This window comes from Pelodiscus sinensis, chromosome 8 (genome assembly GCF_049634645.1).
Source record: "Pelodiscus sinensis isolate JC-2024 chromosome 8, ASM4963464v1, whole genome shotgun sequence".
Lineage (NCBI taxonomy): Eukaryota > Metazoa > Chordata > Testudines > Trionychidae > Pelodiscus > Pelodiscus sinensis.
In genome coordinates, this window is record NC_134718.1 from 24616469 (window position 1) to 24638985 (window position 22517).

Below are 22517 nucleotides of genomic sequence, written 5' to 3' on the forward strand. Positions count from 1 at the left end.
AAAGTGGGGAAAGTCCAGAGAAAAATGATTAAAGGCATAGGTTACTTGTGGTGTACCGCCCCCTTGTGAATACCACCAAAATTTTAATTGCCAAATCCTCACATGCCCATCACTGCCCCGCTGAGTGGCCGATCCTGGTCCCCAACCTCACATGCACCAGTCACTTCTGATTAAAATTCTAAAAACATCACCATGAGCATGAGTGGTAGGTAAAAGTACGCCTGGGCAACCCTCCTCCCCAGCCCCACTCCTTCAGTCCAAGATCCCACCCCTGCCACCCATGGCAGCCCCCACACACATACAGGCAACCCACAGCCTCCCCAGCCCTCTGGAGCACGGGTGTCCTGTCTCCCCCGAGCATGGGCAGTCCATAGCCTGCTACTCCTCACGCTGGAGCACTTGTGGCCCACGGCCCCAGCTTACCCAGGCACAAGGAGGGTGGGTTGCCATGGCCTCAGTGGGGCTGAAGCACATGCTGAATGGGGGAAGGGAACCGGGGGCAGAGTGTGGCAGGACTAGATGGGCAGTTTGAGAAGGCATTGCCTTTCCCTGCCACTTATACCCAATACCCCTGCTTACCAGGGAAGACTGAAACAACTGAGTAAGTTTAATCTGCGAAAGCGAAGACTGACAGGGGACATAACCATTTACAAATACATACACGATTGTTAGAAGGAGGAGGAGGAATAATCATTTCCCTTGACCTCTGATGATGGGACAAGAAGCAATGGGCTTAAATTGCACAGGGGAGCTTAGCTGGGACATTAGGATGGCTAAGCACTGCAGTCAATTGCCTGGGGAGGCTGTGGAATCTGTGTCACTAGAGCAGGCGAGACACGCACCAGCCAGGGATGGTCTCGATCAGTGTTTCCCAAAGTGTCCCGGGAACCACTCGGAGAAACACGCGAACCGGCCGCCCGGTTTGTTTATTCGCTGGTGCTGCGGCCCCCACGAATTCGGTTTCGCTCTTTCCAGCCAGGGAGCGACCTGGGCTGGGGCACCAGCTCCCGCAATCCGCGGCCAGTGGGTGCTGCAGCGGCTACGCCAGTCGGGCCGGGTCCCAGCCCGCTCCAGCTGGTTCTGGGCGCTGCCTGCGCGCAGGGGACCAGACGGGCTCCCGGGGCGCAGCCCGTCCGGCGGGGAGGCGAAAAGCCCGGGCGTGGCCGGCTCACACAGGCGGGCAGGACTTGCCCGGCCGCCCCGCGCACAGCTGCGGCGAGTCCGCCCGCGTTCGAGAGCCGCCCAGCCCCGTTCCCATGGAGACACGGCCCTCCTCCTGGGGAACGGGCCCTCGCGAGACTTCTGGGCGGCGCTGTGACGTCGCCGCGTGCGTGCTGGAGGCGGAAGTGTGTCGGTGTTTACAGCCGCCAGGGGCACCGAGAGGGAGCCGCAGAGCCCATGTGCCCGCTGCCCCCGCCGCCTATGGAGGTGATGGAGGGGCCCCTCAACCTGGTGAGCCGCGCCTCGGGCGGGCTGGCTGCTGGCGCGCGACTCGCTCAGAGCCGGGCCGGGGCTCTCGCCGCCGCGGGGGGAGGAGCTGCCCCGTGGCAGGGCAGCGGCTGTTCCGCTGGGGGCCTGGCGCGGGGCCGTTGGACCTTCCCTCGCGCCCTGCGGCAAAGGCCTCGCGCTCCCGCCGCTGCCGCGCGCCAGGGGCAGTCGGACGCCGCCGCAAGGCAGCGCCCCGCCCCGGGGCAGCGCGGCCCTGGGGGAGCCTGTCTGGCCTGGCCTGCCGGCGCGCGCGCCGCAAATGGTCGCAGCCCGCTTAGCAGCCACCTCAGCGACACTAGGCACGAGCGGCGCGATACGTGCAGGCTGCGGGGGCGTCGCTGCGAACCCCTCAGTCCTTGTCCTCACTGGGCTGCTGCTGGCAAGAGGTGGAGGCAGGTAACGCGAAGCTCCTCGCAGCTACTTTTGCACTGGATTTTGTAAGTGTGTGTCGGAACTTCCCGTCCCCCTAGCGATGTGAAAGGTTAACCCCGTGATGCTGAGCGGTTAACCAGTAGTGGCTGGAGCAGCTCCCTGCCTGCCAAGGGGCGGGGCTGCTTCAGCCTGTAGGGGCCCGCCAGGGACAATGGCTGCTCTCGCCCTGTTTGGATCCCAGGCGCCCCACAGGCAAGGGGGTATGTGTGGGGAGCAGCCTGGGAGTGAAGGGCAAGTGGAAGCTGTTTAGTTTATCAGTTTGTTCCAAAATCACCTTTAATGACACCTCAGGCTGGGACAATTCCTCATATTTGTTACCTAAAAAGAATGGCTCTGGTTTGGGAATCTCCCTCGCATCCTCAGCCGTGAAGACTGGTGCAGAGGATTCATTTAGTTTCTCTTCTATGACCTTTATTTGTCAGTACCCCACTGGTTGTTTAGCAAGCTTCTTGTCTGATATAATTTTAAAACATTGCTATCACTTATTGAATTTTAGGGTAGCTATTCTTCAAATTCCTTTTTTTGGGTCTTCCTAATTATATTTTAACCCCTCATTTGACAGAGTGTGCTCCTTTGTATTTTCCTTACTAGGGTTTAGCTTTCACTTTTTAAACAATGACTTTTTAGTTTCTCACTTTTTCTTTTCCATGTAGGTAGTTAAACCACAGTGTCACTTTTCTGGTTCTCTTACTATGTTCTTTAATTTGGGATATTCGTTTAAGTTAAGATTCCATTATGATATCTTTGAAAAGTTCCCATACAGCTTGTAGGGGTTTCACTTTTGGTGCTGTACCTTTTTTAATCTCTGTCTAACCCCTTCATTTTTGTGTAGTTCCCCTTTCTGAAAATAAATGCCACAGCGTTGAGCTGCTGTGGAGTTTTTCGCTTCGTAGGGATGTTAAATTTAATTGTATGATGATCACGGTTTCCAAGTAATCCAGCTGTATTCATCTCTTGACCAGATCCCATGCTGCATTTGGGACTAAAGCAAGAATTGTTGTCTCACGTGGGTTCCAGAACCAGCTGCTCCAATAAGCAGTCAGTTAAGGTGTCAAGAAACTATCTCTGCATCCCATCCTGAGATGTGTACCCAGTCAATATGGAGACAATTGAAGTCTCCCTTTATTATTGAGGATTTTTATTTTTATAGCTTCTCTAATGTGCCTTAACATTTCGCAGTCACTATCACCATCCTGGTCAGGTGGGTGGAAATATATTTTATGGCAATATTCTGATTAGAGCATGGGATTGCTATCCATAGAGATCATCTATAATAACACTGGTAATATGCAATCTCACTTGAGAAGGACATACTAACCCAGTGGTCTCCAACCTTTTTAAGCATGAGATCTCTTTTTGGAATTTAAGTGCAATTCAGGATCTACCTGAAACCCAAACCATTGCCTTGCCTCCTTCCCACCCCTTCTCCGAGGCCCCGCCCCTGCTCACTCTTATCATCCCTCCCTCCCCTATCCTTACTCATTTTTATCAGGCTTGGAGCAGAGGGCTAGAGTTCTGAGGAAGGGGATGCAGACTCTGATCTTGGGCTAAAGGATTTGGACTGTGAGAGGGTTATGAGTTGAGCATGGGGTAGGGAGTTGAGGTGCAGCGAGGGAGTATGGGTGATGGCGGATTCAGGACTAGGGCAGGGGTTTGGGGTGCAGGAAAGCTTCAGGACTGTGGCCAGGGTTCAGAATGTGGGCTCCAGCTGGGCACCGCTTTCCACAGGCGCCTTCTGGGTGGTGGTATAGGGGACTAGGGCAGGCTTACCCCTAATCTGGCCCTGTACTACTTCCAAAAGCAGCCAGCAAACTCGCTCCATCCCTGCCTTCCACCACTCTGTGGAGATGGGGTACAGGGTGAGGGGAGAGGCACTCTGACATCAGTGCCCCTTCCTTTTCTTCTTGTGACTTGCACAGCAAGCAAGAGGTTCCCGGGGGTAAGGGGCAGCTCCCAGGCAGAGAGCAAAAAACAGCATGGCAATGCTGAGAGGGGTAGATGAAGAGCCAGCACTTGATAGCCTCTGGGCCAAACCTGTCAGGATCACCTGTCAAAGGCTCCAAGATCTACTGTAGATCCCAATCCAGTGGTTGGTGACCACTGTTCTAACTTATGAATTACAGCTCGCACGTTGTTCCATCAGTTCTGCTAAATGTGGGCTTTCGGTAGGCAGACTGGGTAGGTTTAACTTTCAGCTGGTAGTATTGACAGGGCAATTAAAATGGCTCCTCCATTTAAGATCTGATAAGCTTCATGTGAACAAAGTTTTGCTTAATTACAAATTTGTCATTTTTTGATTAAATTTGTATGGTCATAATATTCTTACTTAATTATGAGGACTGTCTTGAATAAGAGTGAAGCATCTTTGCCCAAAATACCTTAAATATAAAAGAACCAATTTTTACAGAGAAAGCTGCGGTTAGCCACAGAGAACAGGTTAGGTTGTTCTTAATTTAAAAGGTGTGAATTGTTACTTTGACAAAACAATCCCTCCCTGAAGTCTGCTTACCTCAGCCCTCCTTGCTCCCTTTTTTTAGTTTTGATTGTTTTTTACTTCAGTTGTAATTTTTAGCAAGTGTAGCCTACTGCTGTCTATGCATCATGTCTTGTTAAAGGATTGTTAACTTCCAAGGCTATGGCTAGACTGCAAGCCTCTTTCTAAAGAGGCTTTTTTGAAAGTATCTTTCAAAAGTATTTTTTGAAAAAGCCTCTTTCGAAAAAGAGCGTCTAGACTATGACCAGTACTTTTGAAAAAGCAAGCCACTTTTTCGAAAGAGAGTACCCAGGCAGTCTGGATGCTCTCTTTCGAAAAAGCAGTTTGCATTACATAGCGCCTCTTTTCAAAAAAGCACTTTTGAAAAAAGGCGTGTTTCCGCGTAAAATGAGGTTTTCCACCATCGAAAAAACTACCACGTTCTTTCGGTTTACTTTTGAAAGAACGCGGCAGCAGTCTAGACACAGTAAAGATTTTTTTTGAAAAAAGGCCACTTTAAAAAAAAAAATCCCTGTAGTCTAATACCCCAAAGGATTAGGGATGGAAATGATTAATCCTGCCCCACAGCCTGTCAGAGCTGCCCTTGTCAGAGGTGGACTTGCTCCCCACTCCCCTGTTGCAGGTTACACACTGGCTCCCCAGGAACAAGACTTTGCTGCATGCTCTGCAATATAAAGCTTAAATACATTATGTGGATGTAAGTCTTTCCAGAGAGACTTTTCCAACATGTTTCAGGAAAACAAAGAATGCATAAGGGAACAGGACTTCCAGTCAGCTTGTTGCTCCAGGGAGACTACAATAGATTTGTCCTGTTTGAAAACTAATAGGTTTGTGAACTAACTCTTAAAAATCGTGTAGAGTCTTACTTGTTTTGTCCCAGAAGTTTTCCATCAGCAGCTAGCCATAATGTGAGATCATTTGGGAGAGACTGCTCTTTATTCATCTAGGCTAGAGTCATGTGACTCTTTACCTCTCAAAACTGTAGTGGTTCAGTTTCCTTAGATTAGAAAACTAATGTGCTTTTTCATCTCTCCTTATTTCAGAGGGGGCAGTCTTACTATCTTTGATCATCCCCCTCGAAGGGAATAACTTCCCATGTGGTTCATCAGTATTAATGAGCAAGTAGGAGAGTGTTCAGTGCTTCTCTATCATCTCCAAGTTCCCTTAAAGATATGAAAATTACTATGACTGTCCAGCAATTCAAAAAAAATCCAATTAATCAGATTGTTAAATAATAGTAGAATACCATCAATTTTCATGGTCTCCAACACACCAGCCACCTCTGGCTATTTGGCCGCTTGAGTGTGGCTAGTTTGCTATAGCAGTAGCCTCTACTATAGTGGCTACTACTTCAGAACTGGATGGACACCGGGGGTCTATTTAAATATCTAAATATTTTCGGATATAATTCTACACTTTCAAATATATTGATTTCCATTTCAGTAGAGAATCTAGTTCAAAAAAGAACTAGATAAATTCATGGAGGTTAAGTCAATCAGTGGCTATTATTAGCCAGGATGGGTAGAAATGGTGTCCCTAGCCTCTGTTTGCTAGAGTCAGGAAATGGATGATAGGGGAAGGATCACTTGATGATTACCTGTTCTGTTTACTCCCTCTGGAACATCTGGCTTTGGCTACTGTCAGAAGTCAGGATACTGGGCTAGATGGATCTTTGGTCTGACCCAGTATGGCTGTTCTTATGTTCTTAATAAGTATTTAATTGAATGTAATACAAGTAATGTATTGCAGTCTCTTTATCATGAAAGTTGAACTTACAAATATAGAATTGTATACAAAAGTACTGTGTTCAAAAATTAAAAAAGTGAAACTTTAGCACAGGTGCCCTGGGTCCTACTTCTGAGTCAGCTAATCACTTGAACAAATAAGTTTGTTTACTTTTCTGAGAGATAATGCTGCCTGCTTCTTGTTCAGTGTCACCTGAAAGTGAACAGGTGTTTGGGGCATTTTTGTGACAAGGGCTACAAAATATTTATATGCCAGATGCACTGAAGATTCATATGTCCCTTCATGCTTCAGCTACCATTCCACAGGACATGCATCCATGCTGCTGATGAGTTCTGCTCAATAACAATCCAAAGCAGTGCAGACTGATGCATGTTCATTTTCATCCTCCGAATAAAATGCCTCCAGCAAAAAGTTGATTTTTCTCTTTTGGTGCTTTAGGTTCTGCAGTTTCCTTATTCGAGTGTTGCTCTTTTAAGTTTTATGAAAGCATGCTCTACATCTCATGCTGTCAAATTTTGGAAATCACTTCAGATTAGAGATGTAAAATCCTGTTTGTTTAGTTAACTGACTGTTAAGTTTAACCAGTTAACTGATTAAATGAGGGTTGGGAGGGGACTCTTGGCTGGAGTGGCCCACCCACTATGGCTGGGTTGAATTCTGCCCTACTCTTTCCCCCGCCCCCATCTCCCCGCCCTTCTGGCCCTGCATGGGACTGCTAGAGCCGCTGCATGGAGCTGCCAGATCCCAATCCATGGAGACTGGGAGCCAGCAGTTCCACACCGGAGCGCAGTGGGGCTGGAGCTGCTGTTAAGTGATGGTTACTGATTACCCATTAACATCCCTATTTCAGATTCTTAAACCTTGGATCTAGTGCTGTTGTTATCTTTAGAAATCCACATTGGTACCTTCTTTGCATGTTGTCAGATCTCCAGCAAAAGTATTATTAAAATGAACATGTGATGGGCCATCCAAGACTGCTAGGGCAGTGTAGACCTAGCCCAGGAGAAGAGAAACTGCTTTTGTAGTTGGCTAGCCATTCACAGTCTTTGTGTAATCCTAAATTGATTGTCAAATTTGCAAATGAATTGTAGCTCTGCAGTTTCTCTTTGAAGTCTGTTTTTGAAGGTTTTTTTTTTTTGTTGCAGTGTTTTAAATCCACTACTGTATGTCCAGGGAGATTGAAATGTTCTCCTCCTACAGATTTTTATGTGTTACCATTCCTGATATCTAATTTGTGTCTGTTTATTCTGCTATGTAGAGACTGTCCAGTTTGGCTAATATATGTCACAGGGGCATTGCTGGCACATGATGGCATATATAACATTGGTAGATGCGCAGGTGAATGAGCCCCTGATGGTGTGGCTGACGTGGTTAGGTCCTGTGATAGTGTCACTGGTGTAGATATGTGGGCAGAGTTGACATCAAGGTGTTGCAGGGATTGGTTCCTGAGTTAGTTACTGTGGTGTGGTATACAGTTGCTGGTGAGAATTTGCTTCAGGTTGGCAGGCTGTCTGTGGGCGAGGACTGGCCTGCCTCCCAAGGTCTGAGAGTGAGGGATCATTGTCCAGGATGGGTTGTAGATCACTGATGTGTTGGAGAGGTTTTAGTTGAGGACTGTAGGTGATGGCCAGTGGTGTTCTGTTGTTTTCTTTGTTGGGCCTGTCTTGTAGCAGGACAGGTATACATCTGGCTCTGTCAATCTGTTTCCAGGGGGCTGCTCATTGTGAAAGGGGCTTTTCAGGCAGGGGTTGGGAGCCAGCAGTTCATGGAGCTTGGAGGTAGGAGCCCTGTGGGCTGGGGCTGCTCTGTATCACCCATATGCCTTTTGAGTCTCCCATGGTTCCTCTCAGCCCTGCCAGTGATGGAGGAAGCATCTACATAGTCTATATAGACTTACTGCAGAACATGCTTCTGAGACATTCATACTGGACCCAGTCATTATCTTTGCCCATCTGTGCACTTTCTGGACATGTTGAGTTTCTTACCATTTTCATTCTCTAGTAAATGGCTCTTTTGAAAGTGAGAAATGTTTCAGCTGTTAGGTTAGCTCCGCAAAGCAAGGATCATAGGGGGAGGTCATCTGTCAGGCAATCTTTACCAGCATATCAGGACTACAGAGGAGCCATAAGCCTCTCCAGGGAATATCAGTGGTCCATGGTTGACTGACACCCCACTTCCATAGAGGTTCCAGTGCATAGAGCCCCATGATTGGCTTGCACCATGCATGTGGGGGTTGGGAGGGGATGTGGTCAAGACATTCTTCTGCGTTGGATGATTTTGTGCTTTTGCAGTCCCAGCTATAGCTGTTATAATCTGCACCAGAGTTGAATAAGTTCTAAGATAATGACAAAATATAGAAGCTTGTTCAAATGTGAGGTATATTAGTCATTCAGGTGCTGCTATGTATCACTTACTAGTAGGACATAGACCACCACAACATTCTCTCTGACGTCACATCCAGAAACCACTTGTGGTGACGTTCTAGTATGAGAATGAAAACATCCCAGAGTCCCCACAAAAATCAACTAATTAGGTAAAACACCTGGAGGAGTGGAATACATCTCTCTTGAGACTGGCAGAAGGAGGCACATATGAGACTTTTCCCTTATAATTGAATGCACAATCACCTATTTTTCCCAAATAAGTCTAGACAAGATGATTGATTTGTTTTTCTCCTTCTTTTACTGCTGCTTCAGTAGCTTCCGTGGGGAAATCAGTGCAAATGCTATTAAGCTTTGCTATACAGGCAGTCCCCGGGCTACGTACAAGATAGGGACTGTAGGTTTGTTCTTAAGTTGAATCTGTATGTAAGTCGGAACTGGCATCCAGATTCAGCCGCTGCTGAAACTGACCGCCAGTTCTGACTTACATACAGATTCAACTTAAGAACCCCAAGCGTCCCCAAGTCAGCTGCTGCTGAAACTGATCAGCGGCTGATTCCAGGAAGCCTGGGGCAGAGCAACTCTGCCTCAGGCTTCCTGTAGTCAGCGCTGGTCAGTTTCAGCAGCGGCTGACTTGGGGACGCCTGGGGCAGAGCAGCTGGGGTGCTGCTGGGTTGCTCCAGTAGCATCGCTCCTTGGCGCTACTGGACCAACCCAGCAGCACCCCAGCTGCTCTGCCCCAGGCGTCCTGATTCAGCCACTGCTGAAACTGACCAGCAGCGGCTGAATCAGGACCTGGGGCAGAGCAGCTGGGGTGCTGCCGGGTTGGTCCAGTAGTGCCCAGAGCGGCGCTGCAGGACCAATCGGCAGCGCCCCAGCTGCTCTGCCCCAGGGTCCACAACAAAAGCCTGGTCTGCTGGGGGGGGGCACACTAGCTGTGCCCTCCCCTCCTCCCCAGCAGACCAGGGACATGGGGAGCAGAGCCGCAGCGGCAGCGGGGTGCTGTGCCTCTGAGGCTTTGCTCTGGCAAAGTCTCAGAGGCGCGGGACCCTGCCGCGGCTGCGGCTTCAGTCCCGGTGCGCCTGGTCTGCTGGAGACGGTCTCCAGCAGACCAGGGGCACCGGGAGCAGCTTATGAACAGGGCTTTCTGGCCCCGGAGCTCGCAGGCAGCAATCCGCCACCTCGACCTCCGGGGCGAGAAAGCCCCGTTCGTAAGTGCGGATCCAACATAAGTCAGATCCGCGTAAGTCAGGGACTGCCTGTAGTCGTGACAGAATATCCTAATGTTAGTATACACTTAACTATCTATTGCGTAAAGGTGTTATCCTTGTAGTTCTGGGTTCCTCTTTTTTAATACCTTTTAATATGCTTAAGTTACAGCTTTCTTAGTTCAACCTATTGTCCTCTTCAGCTCTGCTTTGACTTAAGCAAATAAGTGATTAGAGGACTCCGAGCTTAGACTCCAACTCCATGTTAACCAACATCTGACAAGCTACACTTTTTAAGAAGGCTTTTCACATGCTTTTGTATTGTGATGGCACAGTATCTAAGCATTTTAGTAAATGAAGTTACAGTATGCACAAACCAAAGAGGAGAAACATAGAAAATCGCTGCTTATGAAGCAAACACTGCTCTATGGTTTAACATACTTGTGAATACATTCCTCGGTTTGTCAGAGTAAGCTCTTTTCCTTGGTATAACCTTGTGAGAGAGTCTGGAAAGAGGTAATAAAATATTATTTTTCATTTAGGGATGTGAGTGAGTAGTCGACCACTCGTTTCAGCTCCCTCCCCCTTGTTGCTCTTCTCCTTTTTCCCCCCCATTCACGTCAGCCCGGGCTGGCCATATGCAGGGGCTGCTGGACCCAGCGCAAACCTGGCTCTGTCCCAGCTCATGCCGGTCGGGGACCTTCCTGCGTGTCTAGCTCTTACTACATTTAAACTATAGAGCTATAGCAGAGGTAGCTCCTGGACTGGCATGAGCCGGTACAGAGCACTTTCCCTTATCGACTGATCATGTAGTTGATACAAACTATCAACAACATGATTAGTCAAGTACTGGACTCTTAATATCTTTACTTTCAATTGGAATATTGGCAATAAAAACAAATCTCCTTGCTGTGCTCCTCCCCAGGTTTGTCTGAACATGTCAAAGATGTGGGAAATTGACAGTGCTAAGGTTTTGTCCATAGAGCAATTTAATGCATGGTGCAAGCTGGGATGTACATCTGCAGCACAATGAGACTGTGTGGACCTTGCTGCTATTTGCTAAGCATGCCATTCTGAGCAGATGGCACTAAATCACCATATAGACAAACCCTAAGTTTGTCAACATTGTTTAAAGATCCAGGGGTCTAATCTGAGCCCTTAATCACACTTTACATGGCTCAGTACTGAATGATGAAAACTATTCTATGAACACAAATGTGTCATGTGAACTGACATCATTGATAGGGCCCTGAAACAAAAATCCCCATGTCTCTTGAAACAATCTCATAAATCATGCTCTGCTTCATTAAAATGACTTTTATTCTGTTACCATATTCACATTTATTCTGAGACAGTGGCTCTGATTCTGACTCCAAAATGGACTTAATAGAGTAAGGGTTGTATTCACCATCCAGTTTTTACACAACAAAAATCACTTTACTTTAGAAACTTGTAGATGTAACAAGTTGATGTTAGTACAAACAGTGTGAAACTAACTCTTGGTTTTATCCCTTTAAATATGAAGTCAAGCCTCATAATATTTATCAATTGCCTAGCAGCCAAAGGCAAATAAGATTTTCCTTTTTTGTTGGTTGGGGAAGGAATAGAAGTAAGGAAAACAAGATTTCAGGAGCAACATGTTGGTGAGAGATTTTACAACTTTTTTTTCTCTGCAAGACTTTTGTTCTTCTCAGGGGATTTATCTCTTGAATCAGCTGCTGCATAGTAAACATCTCAAACTTAGCTTGTGGAAAGGAGAAAGGGATTTGTCTCCTTTTTTCCCATCAAGTGTCTCCTGGCTGCAGAAATGGGGTATGTTCATGATGGAATGGCTCTGCTTCTTCCTGTTCTCCCGTTTTGAGTTGTCTTCTCACATAACTAAAAGAAGTCCCTGTCTCCGCTGCAGATAGTAGCTTTGCCAACTAGCAACAGCAAAGAAAAAGTTCTTCAGTTTCACAGCTGTTATTCAGAACCCTGGGGACAGCAATGAAACTGAACCAAGTATAGTTTCTTAATTCAAAAGCTGAATTTAGGGTCCTGAATGCCACTCTTGGGCTCCACTATAATTAAGGCAGTTAGTGTAGGTGTCATGTACAGATACACTCAGCATAGCCAAAGCTTCAGTCCGGAGGCAAATTTTATGCAGAGTCTGTGGGGCAGCAGCAGGGTGACACAATGATGGGGGCTAGTTTTAAACTATTTTCTCTCCCCTGCCTATTGAGGAAAGCTGCTTTTTTTTTTTTTTTTTTTTTTTTTTTTTTTTTTTTTTTTTAAATACCCAGCAGATTTAGCAGTTTGTAACTAAATGGCCAGTTTAGAGACATGCAACCCTACCAATGAGCCAGCCTCCAGAAAGGTGGCTAGGGAAAAAAATTATAAGGAAAATCAGTAATACAGATTATCAACAAAAAGAGTCACCGTGGCTTAACCACCATGTAAAAAGCAGTGAGGGACAAAAAGGTCCCTTCTTAAGAAGTGGAAGTCCAATCCTAGTGAGATAAATAGAAGAGAACATAAACACTGTCAAATCAAATGTAAAAATGTAATCAGAAAAGCGAAAAAAGATTTTGAGGAACAGCTAGCCAAAAACTCAAAAAGAAATAACAAAATGTTTAAGTACATTAGAAGCAGGAAGCCTGCTAAAAAACCTGTGGGTCCCCTAGATGATCAAGCTATAAAAGGAGCAATCAAGGACGATAAAGCCATTGCAGAGAAACTAAATGATTTCTTTGCTTCAGTCTTCATGGCTGAGGACGTTGGGGGAATTCCCAAATCTGTACCGTCCTTTGTGGGTGATGAATCTGAAGAACTGTCCCAGATTGAAGTGTCATTAGAGGTGGTTTTGGAACAAATAGGAAAACTTAATGTTAACAAATCTCCGGGACCAGATGGCATTCATCCAAGGGTTCTAAAAGAACTCAAATGGGAAATTGCTGAGCTATTATCTGTGGTTTGTAACCTATCCTTTAAATCGGCTTCCATACCTAATGACTGGAAGGTAGCCAACGTGACACCAATATTTAAAAAGGGCTCTAGAGGCGATCCTGGCAATTACAGACCGGTAAGTCTAACTTCAGTACCGGGCAAATTAGTAGAAACAATAGTAAAGAATAAAATTGTGAAGCATGTAGAAGAACATAATTTGTTGGACAAAAGTCAACATGGCTTCTGTAAAGGGAAATCCTGTCTTGCTAATCTGTTAGAGTTCTTTGAAGGGGTTAATAAACATGCAGACAAGGGGGATCCAGTAGATGTAGTATACTTGGATTTTCAGAAAGCCTTTGACAAGGTCCCTCACCAAAGGCTCTTGTGTAAATTACATGGCCATGGGATAAGAGGGAAGGTCCTTTCTTGGATTGAGAACTTGTTAAAAGACAGGAAACAAAGGGTAGGAATAAATGGTAAATTTTCAGATTGGAGAGGGGTAACTAGTGGTGTACCCCAAGGGTCAGTCCTGGGACCAATCCTTTTCAACTTATTCATAAATAATCTGGAGAAAGGGGTAAGCAGTGATGTAGTAAAGTTTGCAGATGATACAAAACTGTTTAGGATAGTCAAGACAGAAGCAGACTATGAGGGACTCCAAGAAGATCTCACCAAACTGAGTGATTGGGCAACAAAATGGCAAATGAAATTTAACGTGGATAAGTGTAAAGTAATGCACATCGGGAGAAATAACCCCAACTATATGTACAGTATGATGGGGGCTAATTTGGCTTCGACAAATCAGGAAAGAGATCTTGAGTTATCGTGGCCAGTTCTCTGAAAACTTCCACACAGTGTGCAGCGGCGGTCAAAAAGGCAAATAGGATGCTAGGAGTTATTAGGAAAGGGATAGAAAATAAGACCCAGAATATCTTACTGCCCCTGTATAAAACTATGGTACGCCCACATCTTGAATACTGTGTACAGATGTGGGCTCCTCACCTCAAAAAAGGTATTTTGGCTTTGGAAAGGGTTCAGAAAAGGGCAACTAAAATGATTAGGGGTTTGGAACGGGTCCCATATGAGGAGAGGTTAAAGAGACTGGGACTTTTCAGTTTAGAAAAGAGGGGACTGAGGGGGTTATGATAGAGGTCTATAAAATCATGAGTGGTGTGGAGAGGGCTGATAAAGAAAAGTTATTTATTAGTTCCCTAAATAGAAGAACTAGAGGACACCAAATGAAATTAATGGGGAGCAGGTTTAAAACTAATAAAAGAAAGTTGTTCTTCACATAGCTTGTAGTCAACCTGTGGAACTCCTTGCCAGAGGAGGCTGTGAAGGCTAGGACTATAATAGAGTTTAAAGAGAAGCTAGATAATTTCATGGAGGTTAGGTCCATAAAAGGCTATTAGCCAGGGGATAAAATGGTGTCCTTGGCCTCTGTCTGTCAGAGGCTGGAGAGGGATGGCAGGAGACAAATCACTTGATCATTGTCTTCGGTCCACCCTCTCTGGGGCACCTGGTGCTGGCCACTGTCGGTAGACAGGATACTGGGCTAGATGGACCTTTGGTCTGACCCAGTACGGCCATTCTTATGTTTGTTATGTACAGATAATTCACCACCTAGAAAACAAAGTTTCCAGAAGAGACTTCAGGTGATGCAAATTCTAAATTGCCCTCTCTTTTTGGTTTTTGTTTTAAAACCATTACAGGTGAATGGCATCACATTACTATTATAGCTCTTTAAAGGTTTACATTATATCCAAGCCCTGCCTTGTGTAGGAGTAAGCTATTCTTGCCTGCCCGCTGTGGGTTTCAAAGCTGAGAGAAGTGGGTCTGTACAAACTGAACCCTGGTAGCTTACTTCAGTTAAAGTATGGGTGCTTATTTTGAATTTTGTAAAGTTTTGACCAAGTTGAAGGCTTTTATGTAAAGCATCAAATGATCCTTCTTCTCCTCTTTTGTCAGCTTTGAATGCAAGGAGCTCTTCAGGATCATGAGAGAAATTAAAAGCTGATAGAATAAAACAGAATATAGCTCCTATCAGGTCCCACAAGAGACGTGTGTGTGTGTGTGTGTGTGGCTGATGTCACACAGTACTACTTAGGAGATGCTACACTTTCACATTAGGGCACACATCTCCACGTAGTAGGAGTGAATGAGGGCAGTTCTCAAGGATTGTTTCCAGTAGCTCATGGTATCTAGCCTGTGGTGACTAGCTCCTTACACCAGCAATGCTGTTTTAGCACTGGTCCTTCACTGCCCTACAGTTCACTTGCTTGCCACTGCAAACGTGCAAAGGTTAGTTGGATGAAGACTCTCAGTAGTTTCCACTTTATAAAATGGATGCTATACACTCATGGGCTATGTCTAGACTGCAGGCTTCTTTCAAAAGAGGCTCTTTCGAAAGCATCTTTCGAAAGAGCCTCTTTCAAAAGATCGTGTCTAGACTGCAGGCGGATCTTTCGAAAGAGAAATCCGCTTTTTCGAAAGAGCACCCAGCGAGTCTGGATGCTCTCTTTCGAAGACGGCCTCTTTACATTGAAGAACGCCTTCTTTCGAAAGAGGAACTTTCGAAAGAAGGCGTTCTTCCTCGTAAATTGAGGTTTACCGCCATCGAAAGAAAAGCCGCGTTCTTTCGAAATAATTTCGAAAGAACGCGGCTTGAGTCTGGACGCAGGGGAAGTTTTTTCGGGAAAAGGCTACTTTTCCCGAAAAAACCCCTGAGTCTGGACACGGCCATGGTGAAATAGCTTCTTTATGTCTGTCTGTTGTGCCTTAAACCTGCTGTCATACTTGCACAGTACGTTTGTGTTCAAAAAATTATATAGTGGGTAAGCATCTTAGGAAATTATTTCTTTGTGTTTCTCAGGCTGGAATGGGAGAGAGCTTGAAATGTGAGCACCTGATTATCTGTTTGGGGTAAAGTTACTATAAAAACCTGTTCCAGTCATTCCTAGCCTGAGCTTTGATTTAAAATAACACTTTGTTTCTTTTCAGGCTCATCAGCAGAGTAGAAAAGCAGACCGGCTATTGGCAGCAGGAAAATACGAAGAAGCAATTTCTTGTCACACAAAAGCAGCAGGTGAGCATTACCTTTTCATAAGATATTTATGACCCAGTTTTCAAAAGCAGCTCTGAAACTTGCTCAAGTCAAGTAACTGGATGCATACTTGCATACAAATACTGTTTTGGTACATGTAAAATATGTGGACACAGGTTTAGAGGCCCTGTGGGAAGTCTTTTGGAAATGTGCCCTTTAATTTTGATCTCTTACTTGGAGTTAGCACGATGTGGGAAATGGTTAGCCATAGCTTTGGCTAAATAGTCTATTTGTTAGCATTTTTAATGTTTTTAATTAAGTCTATTGCTGATAAAGTCATTTCTATCAAGAAAGCTCAATCCTCAGAGGTAGTGAGCTCTGTCTGAAGACACTACTCTGTGATAGCCCTCTGTCATTTTTCACATCTTATTTGAGTTTGTGTAGCTGCTGCCTATTAACAGGTAAGATCTGCTCTGGAGAGATGGGTGAAAGTGGCATTAGTAGGCTCAAGTGGCCGCACAAGTTAAGTTTATTTTGCTGCTGTAACCTTGTTTATAATTTACTTTGAAGGAGAGAGAGGGTGCCAAGAAGCTTGTGTTCGTGCCCTGGTCAGTTTAACCTTGAACTAAATCATTGAATTGAACTAGTGGAATAAACTGAAAAGAAGAAAACTTTCTCTCTGCATCTGAAGAAGAGGCTACTTCTGTCAAAAGCGGGTTTAGCATTTAAATCACTTCAGGTGCTTAGCAAGAGACTTCCAGCAGTTCAGTGGACTGGCTTTCTTTAAAATCTCAGCAGTCCCAAATATGTTCTGCTTGAATGCTTAAGTAATTTTAATAGATTATAGTAAATTTGACAACCTCTGTTAAGACCAACATTTTTAAATAGAAGTAATTTTAAAAACAAATGCATTTAAATAAAAAAGACTTGATCCAGACTGAGAGCTGTGGATATTGCTTCTCTGCCGCATCAACAGTGCAGTCAAAGAAAGGCTGGTACAGGTTGGACCTCCCTCGTCCAACACCCTCGGGAGCTGACTCCTCCCGGATGAGGGATTCTGACATACCATGAGAAGTTATTTCTGGCCCCCGTCCTAGCTCCCCACCTCCTGTTGGCCCCGCTACCCTGCCAACCCCACTGAGCAGCCACCGCTGCTGGCCAGTGTTCCCTGTAAGCTGAGAACTTGTGCGGCTACTCAGGAGAGATTCAGATGCCATCCAGCACATTAGCAGAGCACCCACTGTTAGGTTTTTGTTTGTTGGTGGTGTACATAGAAAAATTTATTCCGCACATGGATGGGAAGATATTAGAGGGAACATTGCTGCTGGGCCTCTGGGACCCGCCATCAGCTTGCTTGTGGGCAGCCTGCTGCCCTGCTGTCCCTACAGGAGTCTCTGCTGCTGGCACTCCACCGGGACTCTCTGGTCCTGCAACATCTGTGATAGTTCATGGATGTTGCTGGACCAGAGAGTCCCAATATAGAGTTTCTACCTGTAGCAGCAGAGTACAGCACTAATACTCTAAGAACATAGAATGAAATACAAGACCACTAAAGTGGATATAGGGTGAGACTCTGGCTCCTCTTTGTCACTTCCTTATGCACTTTGGGTGGGGGGGGGAGGAGGGAATTACTGCTGCTCCTCTGGGGAGTTCCTGCAAACCTTAACTTTGATCTGGAAAAGGTGGCAATTGCATTGGTAGTGCTTTCCTCAGAGGTGAAGCAGTTAGAACCATGGAATTTGCAATGCATATTGCAGCAGGATGTACCAGAATATGACTTTGCTTCAAAGATGACATGGAAGCAATTCACCTTTTTAATACAGGTTGGCCCTCTATAGTCCGAAATTCTCTGCTCTGGCACTATCCACGGTCCAGCATTGTAAGGGATCCCATGGGTGCTCTGGCACAACAGGGCCACAGATATTGCCAGACCAGAGAGCCAGGCAGCAGCTGGGAGTGCTAACCAAAGCCGGGTCTGGTGGCTGGGAGCAGATTTCAGTGGCCGGGGAGTGGCAGTCAGGCCAGAATCAGGGAGCTGGTGACCAGGGGGCTGATGGCTGGGAGCAGAATCTGGCAGCCAGGAGCGGAGCCAAGAGGCCCCCAGCAAAGGGTCTGGTATCATCAACCTCCCTGGTTCAGGACAAGTCAGGTCCTGAAGCCAGACCAGGGAGGTCTGACCTGTACTTTGTAGGTTTAAAGTTCTTCAGGGCAGATACACATTTGAAAAGTACGCACATTACATAGGCAAATCATTGCTGGAAATCACCTCTTTGTATTCAATGCAGAAAATGATCTGCTGAATCTAAAAACCTTTTAAAAAAAATTAAACTTGTTTTCTTTAAAGCTAAAGTCTAAAATCCCAGCCTAAGTGTTTACCCATTTGTTTTTATGCAGCATACCTTTCAGAAGCAATGAAGCTGACGCAGTCTGAGCAGGTGAGATTGTATTTAGCTAGGAAACATTGAAGGTGGTGTTGTACAAATAAGCGTAACTCTGGCCCTTGTGCATATGGCCATTACGCTGTGTTCCAGTTGTGTGATCAGATCTTACACCCTAGTCATGTTACCAAGTCTGAATGAGCTGTACTGCTTTTAAGTTAGGCCTGGCTGCCTAAGGCCCAAAGAGCTATTCTAGTACAGTAAAACTCCATTAGTCCGGCATCCAATGCTCAGGGACTCCTGATGGTCCGGCACCATCAGGAACCCGGAAGTGCTGGGGCAGCCGGACAGGCTTCCCCCATTGAGCTGCTGCTGAAACTGACCAGCAGCTGAATAGAGGAAGCCAGGAGCAGAGCAGCTGGGGTGCTGCCGGGTTGGTCTCATAGCGCTGCCCCTCGGGGCTGCGGGACCAACCCGGCAGCACCCCGGCTGCTCTTGGGGACGCCTGGGGCAGAGCAGCTGGAGTGCTGCCGGGTTGGTCCCGCAGCGCCAAAGGACGGCGCTGCGGGACCAACCCGGCAGGACCCCAGCTGCGCTGCCCCAGGGGTCCCCGATTCAGCCGCTGCTGAAACAGATCAGCGGCTGATTCCAGGAACCCCGGGGCAGAGCTGCTCTGCCCGGGGCTTCCTAGAATCAGCCGCTGATCTGTTTCAGCAGCGGCTGAATCGGGGACCCCTGGGGCAGCGCAGCTGGGGTCCTGCCGGGTTGGTCCCACAGCCCCGAGGGGCAGCGCTATAGGACCAACCGGGCAGTACCTCAGCTGCTCTGTCCCAGGTGTCCCCAAGAGCAGCTGGAGTGCTGCTGGGTTGGTGCCGTAGCACCACCCCTCGGCGCTGCGGGACCAACCCGGCAGCACCTGAGCTGCTCTATTGCAGACATCCCCGATTCAGCTGCTGTGAAGATCATGAAGAATAGAGAATGATCTTTGGGGCAAGTTAAAGAATACCGTAAAATCTTGAGCATAATGCGCACTTTTGTCCCGTTTTTTAGCTTCAAAATCGGGGTGCGCATCATCTATAGGAGGTTTTTTAAAAACTTTTAAATTCACCCTCGGCAGGCATGGGCTGGGCTGGGCTAGGGGGGGAAGGGGTCGGCAGGTGCGAGCTCGGAGTACCGGCAGCTGAACGGGGGACGCTCCCTAGAAGGTGTGATCTCGGCTGGGTTGGGGGCCCCGCAGCAAGCGGGAGCCCCTTCCTTCATATGCATACCATAAAATCTCGAGTATAATGGGGGTGTGCATTATAGATAAGAGTTTAGTTTATTCAAGAATTCTGACCTTTAAAAGGCAGATGCGCATTATACATAGGTGCTCATTATACTCGAGATTTTACAGTGTTCATTTTGGGATGGACAGAATATCTTAGTGAGCCCCTACAGGTTAACCCCAACTGGTAAACACTCCCACTTAAGGATGCCCCTAATCTCACCCCAATTACATTTGTACATTGTCACAAGCTATTTAAACTTCCTCCCATCAATAATGTACATATGGATTGAAAGAAATTAGATGTCTAAATGTAGTCACCCTTAACATTTCCATTTCACAAGCAGACTGCAGTTATGTTGAGTTTGATGACCTAATGCCAGAATCTGTATTGCAGAAACTAGAGAGAGAAAGATTCCCCCTTCAGGAAGTGCTCAAATGCTGATTTTCTTGCAAACATTTAAGCATGTCTGTAAAGGTACTTGCAAATGTTTGCAGGATCAGACCCTCTGTGTTAATTCAGTTGATCTTTTTTTTTTTTTTTTTCCTGTCCAGGCTCAATTATCACTGGAATTACAAAGGGATAGTCACCTGAAACAGTTATTGCTCATCCAGGAGAGGTGGAAAAGGGCCAAGAGAGAGGAAAGGCTAAAAGCCCAACAGAATGCAGACAAGGATATAGCGCCACATCTTCAGACCTCTTATAAGCCATCAGCTGAAGAATCTGAAGACCAAAACGTACTGGTTTCTGTTGCTCAGAAATACAGTCCTTCTGTAAATAAGCATCTCCAGGAAACTCAGGGTATCTTTGATAGGGAACCAGATACACTATTATTTCTCCTTCAGAAAAGAGAGGAGCAGTTAGAAGTGTGTATTGGGAACAAAGCCCCGAAAGATGACAAAACAATAATAGAGGAGCAGGCAACCAAAATTGCAGATTTGAAACGGCATGTGGAATTTCTTGTAGCTGAAAATGAGAGATTAAGGAAAGAAAATAAGCAGCTAAAAGCAGAAAGGATTAGACTCCAAAAGGTTCCAGTAGATAAGGAGTTGGATGTGGATGCTGATTTTGTGGAGAAGTCAGAGTTGTGGGGTCTACAGCAGCATTCAGAAACTGCTTCTACTTCAGCTTCAACTTGGCAGAAGTTTGCAGCAAATGCAGGGAAGGCTAAGGACATTCCAATACCCAATCTTCCTCCCTTGGACATTCCGTCACCTGAACTCCCTCTACTGGAGCTCTCTGAAGATATACTGAAAGGACTCATGAACAGCTAAATGAAGACCATGAGAAGTGCTCATGAAATGTAGTTAAAGTGAAAAAAGGGAAAACCACCAGGACAATGAACCAAGGGCAACATCTAACACAATCCTACTGTGTGAGAAAAGGCATTACAGCAACTGTCACTGTGAAATACACAACCTGTATTGGTTTCATAGAGCTTAAGGGTACCATACATTGGTAAATGCAAGCTCTTGTGTCTTTCTCCTGATGTTTGAAACCAAATGACTGCTTGGAAAACATTTCATACACAATCCTTCAGGGTTTTGAAGTAATGCTGTGTGTAACAGGTATCTATAATGCCATAAATGATTGGCCGATGGCTGCCATTTGAGCTTGAAAGCTGCTTTCTATCATGCATTCAGATTGTAAGCATTGCATTATGTACGATTTTGTTAATGAAGAGGTGTAGAATTTACATCCTATCTTGATGGATCCATGTGCCACACACTTCTCTCCTGACAAGAATAACCTCAGATTAATCAGGAGAAATATATAAACTTTCTGTGACGGAACCAAGTTATTTGTTCTGTGGGGAATTTTTTAGATTTTGTTTACATAACTAATCAAGGTGCATCAAGTTTAACTCTGGGTTTCTATATACAAAAATTACATTGCTTAAAAAAATCTGAGTATCCTGTTCTTCAAAGGTGCATGAATGGAAATAATGCTAGTGGACAGTATTGAATTGCACAAAAAGGAGATAACTGTTTACATCTGTAAATTAGTCACCATGACTATGAAAATAAAAAATAGTATTCAACACCATAACTGAGAGTGGAAACCGTCTTCAAACATTACAGGGCCAGGCACTTGAACTATAAAATGTTACATTTAAAAATAGCTAGTGGAAAAGGCCTTTCACCTTCAGGTGCATACAGAGAACTTGAGGAGAGAGAGAGAAGGGAGTGAGGTGGCCTTTAAGTGAGAGAGGTTCATCAGCTCTTAAAATTGTCCAGACTAAGCAGCAGAATGCATTGGACCGATTCAAAAATTATTCAGTTCAAGACATAAAACACAAGTGCAACGGTTTTCTATACATTTGCTACTGAAATTAGCTTGTTCCCATAGCTTTGGTGCCAGCTTTCTGTTGAATTGCATACAGAAGACTCTTAGCTGCTGAGCAAATTTTTTTCTCTCCTCCATGCCTGGTCTCGTCTCTCCCTGAATAGGCCAGGGACAGAGGAAAGAAATGCAAACTAAACCACTGGACTTTGCTCAAGGAATGGGTTGTAATTTCCTTAACTCAGAAATTTTGCTGTATTCCTAAACTGCCAATCAAATGCTCTAGTTCACTGATTTCAGTGAAATTCGACAATTAGAGTAGGATCAAACTAAATTATTTAATTGAACTGGCAGTGGTCCCGCAAAGAAATGGTACTAGATATTCTTCTTCGAGGAGCTCTACCTTCGTGTTTGGGCACTGCTGTGCCTTTAGGTGGAGAATGATGATAGCAGTGCTCTCAGTAGGCTGCATACACAACACCCAGCTTGAGCCATTTGAAGCAGCTACTTTCCATGTGCAGTTAACTGTCCCTTCAGTTCCTTCTCTGCCATTGTTGGCTTCAGTCAGAACCCTGCAGTCATGCTCCATACCTTGTTAGAACTGTAATTAGTTGTAGAAATTTGTTTGTATGTTTGTTCATAGAGTTATTAGCAATAGGGGAAGCATTTTTAAAAAAATACTAAGCTGGCCCTACCAATGAACCCAGCTTTGATGGATACTGCTAAGACCATATGACAGACCATGGCCACGATCCTTCCAGCCTGCACAGGGCCCCATTTTTAAAAAGTATTATGTAGCATCACAGGGAGCAGATGTCTTATTTTCTCTCCCCACTCCAAATTCTTTAGTTGTGGAGGCAGTAAACTAAAGGGG

The 22517-nt window shown here is 45.6% G+C and overlaps 1 protein-coding gene across 3 annotated transcripts; it reads left to right on the plus strand.

Moving 5' to 3' along the window:
• The first annotated feature begins 1275 nt into the window (after positions 1-1275).
• On the plus strand, positions 1276-21409 carry NRBF2 (nuclear receptor binding factor 2). Of its 3 annotated transcripts, none has more exons than XM_075934891.1 (4): positions 1276-1428; positions 15675-15759; positions 18112-18152; positions 19915-21409. In XM_075934891.1, the coding sequence occupies exons 1-4, from the start codon at positions 1399-1401 to the stop codon at positions 20632-20634; spliced, it is 876 nt and encodes a 291-aa protein (XP_075791006.1). In that variant the 5' UTR covers positions 1276-1398; the 3' UTR covers positions 20635-21409. The 3 variants fall into 3 exon arrangements, with proteins under 3 accessions (XP_075791006.1, XP_075791005.1, XP_075791007.1); XM_075934890.1 differs by having other exon boundaries at positions 1295-1452; XM_075934892.1 differs by lacking the exon at positions 1276-1428 and adding an exon at positions 2576-3121.
• Positions 21410-22517: the final 1108 nt, after the last annotated feature.

Bases quoted from the DNA above. Each gene is read 5' to 3' on its own strand.
- NRBF2 (XM_075934890.1), top strand. From the start codon at position 1,399: ATGTGCCCGCTGCCCCCGCCGCCTATGGAGGTGATGGAGGGGCCCCTC. The intron at 1,453-15,674 runs GTGAGCCGCGCC...GTTTCTTTTCAG, and splicing joins TGGAGGGGCCCCTCAACCTG to GCTCATCAGCAGAGTAGAAA. The intron at 18,153-19,914 runs GTGAGATTGTAT...TTTCCTGTCCAG, and splicing joins AGCTGACGCAGTCTGAGCAG to GCTCAATTATCACTGGAATT.